Below are 7841 nucleotides of genomic sequence, written 5' to 3'. Positions count from 1 at the left end.
CACCTGTTGGGCCCCAAAATAGTTCTGGGAGACACATTGGCCAGGCTGAGCACCCCACTTGGCCCCTAACAAGTGATGGCCATTACTCATGGTCCCTTTTGAGACAGTTAAACTGCTTTGAAACAGGTGTCACCAGGACAAATGGGGGTGGGGGATGAAACAGCTGCCCACTCCCAGGGGCACCTGGACATGTGTCCGGGGTGGGATGGCGTCCGGGGTGGGACTATTGCATAGTCTGTTGTACCTCAAAGAAGAGTCCTGAAGTGTCCTTGGGGGAGGTAGGGAAGTGGGATCCCCCGACTGGGGGGTTCAAGCTTCCCAGCCAGTGGGTTGGCTTTAGTTCTATGGCTCGAAGCAGCTGTGTCCCAGAGGCTACACCTCATGAATACTGAGGGGTGGCTCTGGGAGGGCAGCAAGGCACTCCGCCCTCCATCTGCCAGCTGCAGAAAAGGCCACCAAGAGAGCCAAGCAGGAACCAGGGCCACACATGGCCTCCACAGGTCCCTGGCACCAAGGCTGGAAGGAGTCCTGGCAGTGAGGAGGGTGGGCGCTCCAGGGCACCGGGGAGACGCCAGAAAGGATGGGGAGGCAGCGCGGGTCAGCGAGGGCCTCCAGAGCAGCCAGACTCTTGGTGTTTGTGGAGCAAGGACATGCGGGAGAAGGTGCGGGCGCAGGCCTGACACTGGTACTTCTTCACATCCGAGTGGGTCTGGAGGTGGGCACGCAGGTTAGATCGGTCAGCAAAGGCACGGTTGCAATGGGAGCAGGAGAAGGGCTTCTCACCTGGGGAGAGACAGCAGAGAGGTTAGGAGGTCCTGGACAGTGTCTGATCAGCCCCGATGCACCAACTGTGGGAGCCAAGTACAGCCAGGCCTGGTCCATACCCCTAAACACCACAGTTCTGAGTCTCCAAAATTCCCTCCCAGGGTGGGGTTAACCAAGACAAAGTCTTGCCCATCTGGCAGACACTGCACACTTCTGACTCTCCTGTCATTTGACCCTTCTGCAGGCCCATTAGAGATGGAGAAACTGAGGCACAGAAGGTAAAGTAAGTGGCAGGTTCCAGGTCACCCACCAGGGCTCCGTAGCCCTTGGTTTTAGCCTGCCTTAGGAAGGGGGAGCTGCGGCTGGCGGCCCTATTACCAGTCTTGAAATCATCCCTTGATTCACTTTGTCTGGGACAAAGCTTGAGAGACAGCCTGGAGAGGCCTCCCCACCCCCACCCAGAGCCACGAGGCCACTCCTCTGCACCCTGCCAGCAGCCCCATCCCAAATCTTGGCTGTTCCCCAACTTCACAGATATACCTGGGGTCCTCACACCCTGGCTGCCCAGCCAAGGCTGTAAGTGCACATGAGCTATGTGTACAGTAAGTGCTCAATAAATGCTTGTAGAATTAGTAAATGTGTGTGTGTGTTTTTTTTAAAGGGACCTGAGCATGGTGGTCCACACTTGTAATCTCAGCACTGTAGAGACAGAGGGAGGAAGGTCTCTGGTTTGAACCCAGCCTGGCCAAGCCACACAAATGCATCTACTGCGCTATTATCCTGCTATGTGCCAAGCATGGTGCTTGCTATAAGGCCAAAGGCAGCCTCCCCCTACCCGCTACACACACACACTCTCTCTCTCTACCCCCCTCCCCGCCTGCTAGCCCTCAGGCGGTGCCCTTTGGTTAGTAGATTCTAGTAAAGGAATTCAAGGACTGATGAACTACCCCTGGGAGTGCTGAGTCTCTGGGTAGAGGGAATCTCTCGGCAGGGTTCCTGTGGGACCAACCCACTCAGCAGGTATTCAAGGATCATAGCTTCATCCAGCCATCCTAGGGGGCCACAGACCCCCATAAGCCTTCCACTACCCAGGTGGGGCTCCGTGGGGCTGGGGAAGGAAGGCCAGTGCGATGGTGCGCAGGCTCCCGGCAAGACCTTCCTCCACTTGCCCTGTGACCCAGTGCTGCCTATGCAGATGCAGAGAGCTGGAGGTCCCTAAGGACCCCTCCCAAGGACTGGCTGACTGTGAGCTTAGCAGGGAAGGGGTATTTACCCCTTGAGTCTTAACAAAGGGGGGGGAACAAGACAACAGAGGTTAAGATGGAGTTGGGGGTCTGTGGGCTTGCACAGGAAGTGTAGACCCCCCCACTCCTCACAGACCCCCGACCCCCAGACGCCTTTATAGTGTTCCTGGCAAGTGTGAAATCGGCACCAGGCCGGCTGGGACAAAGGCCACTGAAGGGGGCACTGTATATGTGATACCCCCTGGATTAAAGGGGCCTGCCATGCACCGAGGCGGCAGCTGCGGCCAGAACAGGTGCTGGGCACCACCACTCCATGCACCTGCTCTAACTCTGCAGGCCCCCACCCCCTGGGCCACCATTAAGGCACACAATGGGACTCCAGGAGAACGGGGTGGTGCATTTCAACTAGGGTTTTGTCTGAGCCATGCCTTTACATCAAAACAAAGTCCCTCTCTGGATGTGAGGCAGCCTAAGACCCCTGAGGGCTTCAGCTCTCCCCAAAGTAGAGCCCCATAGTTTAGCAACCATGCAAGAGAAAGGCCGGCCTGTTAGAGACCTTACGAGTTAAATCCGGGGCATTATGTGCCCGGAGGAGGAGAACTGGGTAGCCTTCTCATACACTAAGAGTGACAGTGAGACTTGCAAATGCCACCACCCCCCCCCCCACCCCAGCCTCACTGTTCCAAACTCTGGCCACAACAGGAAATGCACAGCTCCAACTAGCCAGCTCACACACCAAACCAGTGACCCTTGAAACTTTGTCATCTTCAACGCTCTTTCCAAAGATTACCCCTACAAGCCGGGCCGTGGCGGTGCATGCCTCAGAGGCAGACAGATCGCTGTGAGTTCGAGGCCAGTCTGCTCTACAAAGTGAATCCAGGACAGCCAAGGCTACACAGAGAAACCCTGTCTCAGAAAAAAAAAATTACCCCTACACAGGAACCTCCTGATGCCTTTCCTTCACTTGTGAAAGCTTTCTACACCTTCCCTGGCTGAGAGACCAGCAGAGTAATTTCTTAGTGTGGCACCTGCACCCAACACCGTCACTCTGGACAAAAAACTCCACAAAATGTTCTTATGCACATTTTGAAAATGGGGAGAGTGAGGAAGTTCTCAACCCAGGTGGGAAATCTAACAATATCCTGTCTGGCTGCTAGAGTGTAGGGGGAGGGGGCAGGAGGGTAACTCCTCACCACCAGCCCTAACAGCAAGGGACAGCGTGCAGAACAACCAGCATCTACCTTGCTGTCTGCTTAGCAGGCTCAGGAACAAGTGTTGAATTCCCCAGGGCCAGGGGCCAAGCCGACTAGACTCAGCTGTGGGAGACACTCACCAGTGTGGGTGCGGACGTGGCCCTGAAGCAGCCAGGGCCTGGAGAAGAGGCCTTTCCGCAGGTCGTGCAGACGCAAGGCAGAGTGTGGCTTCGGATGTGCATCTTCAGAGCGCCCAGGCTGAGGTACTCCTTGTTGCAATATTTGCAGTTGAAGGCCTTCCGGGACTGGGGGTCCTTGGCCACCACCGAGAGCCTGGCCAGCTGCTTGGGCAGTTGACTCAAGCCGGGGAAGGCGATGAAGGCCTCGGCCTCCAGAGACGAGGCCGAAGTAGAGGAAAAGGTTGAAGGCGCCGGGGAGGGCGGGCTGGGCGGCTGGGAGCTCTTGCCGCTGTCCTCATCAGACAGCGAGGTCAGCTCTGCCGCCCTGGGGCTCTCTCGCGGCGGGAGGGTGGCCCAGGCAATCGGCTGCACTTGGGGCACCAGGAGCGAGTCCCAGATGAGGGTGGGCAGCGAGGCGGCGGGGTTGAGGACCTCGGGAGGAGGGATGGCGGCCAGCAGGTGGGCCTGGTCGTAGGGCTGCTGGAAGGTGAACTCTGAGGACAGATAAGAGATAGCAGAAAGTCAGCTGAGCAGGTTCTCGGGGGCTCCAGGTGGAGGGGCTCCCCGCCGACGGGGCTCCCCGCCCGCCCCTCCCCCACCCGGACTCCGCAGAGCTGCTAGCCTTCGGGTCTACTACACTCACGGAGCCTCCCCGCCCGCTCCGGTATACAGAGCCCCTCGGTGGACCCCAACTGCCAAGACCCAGAGCTCCGCATCAACCTGTCGCGCCCGCATAGTCGGATTCGCCCCGCCGCGCCCTCGGGACCTCCCCCCCTCTTTAGCCGCCTGCGTCCCGCACCCCACCACGCACCCACACACGCGTCCTGCAGCTCGCTATAGTTAGGCTTCCGGCGGGGGTCGGTCGGCTTCCTGACCAAGAAGGAGCGCGGCATGGTGGCCGGGGCGACCTAGGTAGCCGGGGTCACCGGGTCGCGCAAGGTCGGTAGGCAACTCTGCTCGCGAGGCCGGGCCGCGCCACTATGATCCCCCCTCCGGGAGCCAAATTCCTTTAAGTACTATGGCTGGGGGCGGGGCCGCGGTTCTGACCACGCCCCTTTGTCAAGCCTGCGCCAATGGCTGGCGGCGGCGCGGCCCGAGACCACGACAGCAGCAGGTGCGCCTGGGCTGGTGGGGCTCCCGCCGCGTGGCGCAGAGATTCGGCTCCGGCTCCTCCTGGGCCGGACCGCTTGGGCGTCCGAGCGTCTCCGGCGACGCCTAGTGGCCGCGCCTGCCCTCGGCCGAGCGCGGCGTCCCCCGACTCCCCGGGAGCTGCAGACCACCGGCCAGAAGAGGCGGTGACCCGCCCCCTCCGCCGCACGTGCTTAGGAAGCGCGAGTTCCCGGAGCTGCCTATCCAGCCCTGAACAAAACACTGAGAGCCCCACCAAAGGATGGGTTCCTGTCCGTGGGGGAGACAGACGGAGTTAAACAAGATTCTAATGCAAAGGGAGGTGTACTTTGAGGGAGGGAGGTGGGGAAGAGACAGATGTGACTGTCACCTGACGGGGGAGGGGTTGGGGGTGGGCGGTGGCGGGAGTTGTCTATGACTTCCCAGAGGAAGTGAAGAAGTATAGAGGGAAAGACCCAAGGTAAGACTCAGTAACGTCAGTCCGCCTAGCCTTTGCGAGCAGCTCCCAGGGGTTGGGGATGGTGTGCGCGGGCCTCGAGGGGTCGGATTTGTTGGCCTCTGGTCCTCGGAGGAGTTTGGACTTTGCTTTAAGGACACTGGGGAGCCATGGACGGGCTTTCAGCTGGGGAGAGACCTGTTTGGAGTTGCGTTGTGAAACACCACTGAGGGCAGGTGCGAGGCAGAGGTAGCACAGACCGGGCTTGAGGTTCCTGACTTCCTGTGAATCGTGTTAGAAGGGTCACAGAAAGGAAGGGTGGCCCCGGAAATCAAGCCCACACCCCCACAGTATGGGGTTACAAACACTTGTAAAATGGAGGGGCTTTGGAAACTGCTGGGGCCTCACGCTAGCAGAACCTTTGAGACTCGAGGCTTTTGGAGTTATAACAATAGAATCCTACTCCCACCGGGCGTGGTAGCACTAGCCTTTAATCCCAGCACCCGGCCCTCTGTGTAAATTTAGTTAATCCCTGAACCTCCTTTTGAGGCCAGAGGGAGAAGATTGAGCCCCCTCCCCCTCCCACATCCCAACTGACGAGTCAGCTGACTGGGTCTTGAGCTTTCTCCCTCCCCAATGCTCAGTGAACAGTGCCTTCCTACCACAGGACCTTGGCACCTGCCTTCCACCCTACGCTCCTGCTTTCTCTTCTGTATCTACACCTGGCTAGGCTTCCTTTCACCCTTTGTTCCCGCAGCATCCCCACCCCACCCCCGTCACTCACCCCCCAAGCCACTCCCCCGCACTCCCCCCCACCCCCCACCCCAGCCTCCTTAGTAAGGAGAGAAAAGAGAAAAGCAAATGAAGCCCGCAGGGAAAGGGCCGTTCACACCCTCACACCTGTCTGAGGTCTGAAAGTAAAACCTGGTGAAGTGTTGATGGATGCTGGCATGCAATTTAGAAAAGGTGTGACTCAGTCCCTGACAGGTGACAGGTGACTCCCCACTCCCAGGAAGCCTCCTTCCTAGGCCGCCTGCCACCCAGGGCTTTAAGGCAAGCTTCTCAAAAGTGTCTGAAAACACTTAAGCCCCACCCTGCCCTCACCTGCAGACACATCCTGATTTAATTATCTAGGGTGGGGTTGTTGAGATCCGAATTTGAAACGACAAAACGACTGGATGCTTCTAAAACTAAGAACTGGTGGCTAGCTTCAAACCCAGACCAAACAGAAGGACCACCCTGGCACCGTGTCCCTCTGTAGCCCTGGCTGTCCTTGAACTGGATCTGTAGACCAGGCTGGCCTCCAACTCAGAGATCCACCTGCCTCTATCTCCCAAGTGCTGGGATTAAAGGCGTGTACCACCACTGCCTGACTGACACCTGTGCTCTTAATATAAAAAAAAAGGGGAGAGAGAGAAAATACCAAAACCCCAAAACAACTCAAATGTCCGTCAATAGTGGAAGGGATTAATAACGTGGACTGAGGAGACCGCACACCTATAATGGAAGCCTATACAGCAACAAGAAATAACTACAGCCCGGCTAGGGAACACACCTGTATTTTTTTCCACTTTGGAGGCTAAGGCAGGAAGCTTAGGGATTTAAGGCTAGCCTGGACTAAATAGTGAGAGCCTGTGAGGAAAAGGAAGGAGTTTTAGTGTGAACAGTTCCGTGCAACAGCAGAAGGATTCTCAAACCATGGTGGTGAGCAAAAGGCAGAATCAGGTGTGCAGCTAGCTGTAGATGGTCAAAGCAAACACACCGAGTGCTATATAACCCAGGGATACGCCCACTCACAGACATACTGAGTGTTGTATTACCCAGGGATATGCCCATTCGCAGAACCAAAGTCAGGGAAATGCAGGATCTTTTCTTTTTAAAGCTTTTTTTTTTTCCCCAAGTTTTTGGAGACAGGGTTTCTCTGTGTAGCCTTGCCTGTCCTGGACTCACTTTGTAGACCAGGCTGGCCTCGAACTCACAGAGATCCACCTGCCTCTGCCTCCCTGAGTGCTGCGATTAAAGGCGTGTGTATGCCACCACGCCTGGCAAATAAAAAGCTCTAAAAAGGCCAGGCGTGGTGGCACAGACACGCCTTTAATCCCAGCACTTGGGATTATACACACACATACATGTAGTAGCCCTGGCTGTCCTGGACTCGCTTTGTAGACCAGGCTGGCCTCTAACTCACAGCGATCCACCTGCCTCTACCTCCCAAGTACTGGGATTAAAGGTGTGCGTCACCACCCCCAGCCCTGCCTCTGCGACTCTTATGTTCTGGGATTACAGGTGTCTACCACTACACTCAGTTTTGTTTCTTCTTGCTTCACGACACCCAGTGTTATGTTGTGTTGGGAATCAAACTCAGGGCTTCCTACGCTAGCAGGCAAACACTTGTGTCAAATGAACTAGCCATACAACCAGCATTAGAATGACATGTTTAACACACACAATATATATATATTAGGAGAAGTAAAGAGATAGCTCAGTTGTGTCAAGAACCCTGGCTGGTCTTGCAGAGGATCTGGGTTCAGTTCCCAGCACAACTATCTGTAACTCTAGTCCCAGGGGATCTAGTGCCATCATCCTCTGGCCTCCCCAGGCTCTGCCCAGGCATGGTGCACAGACATATGCAGGTAAAAACAGCCACACACATAAGTATATATATTAATACATACATAAATATATATGTGCGTGTGTACATATTACACACTCACACACATTTAGAGAGAAAGAGACTCTCTGCTTAGTCATGGCTATCCTAGAACTTGCTCTGTAGACCAGAATAACCTTGAGCTCACAGCAATCCACCTGCCTCTGCCTCCCCAGTGCTGGCATTAAAAGTGTGCGCCACCACGCCTGGCAGTAAATCCTTTTTTAAGAAACTTAATATTCAGGA

General features: G+C 56.2%; 1 protein-coding gene across 1 annotated transcript; it reads right to left on the bottom strand.

Moving 5' to 3' along the window:
• Positions 1-209: 209 nt before the first annotated feature.
• Positions 210-4488, bottom strand: Snai1 (snail family transcriptional repressor 1). Its single transcript, XM_051143849.1, is given in 4 exon segments — positions 210-783; positions 3343-3388; positions 3391-3875; positions 4193-4488. Coding segments are annotated over 4 exon segments (798 nt in total). The 5' UTR covers positions 4275-4488; the 3' UTR covers positions 210-598.
• Positions 4489-7841: the final 3353 nt, after the last annotated feature.

This window comes from Acomys russatus, chromosome 4, assembly GCF_903995435.1.
Source record: "Acomys russatus chromosome 4, mAcoRus1.1, whole genome shotgun sequence".
Taxonomy (NCBI): Eukaryota; Metazoa; Chordata; class Mammalia; order Rodentia; family Muridae; genus Acomys; species Acomys russatus.
Note: the sequence above shows the minus strand (reverse complement) of the source record. Positions and strands in the feature narration are given on the sequence as shown.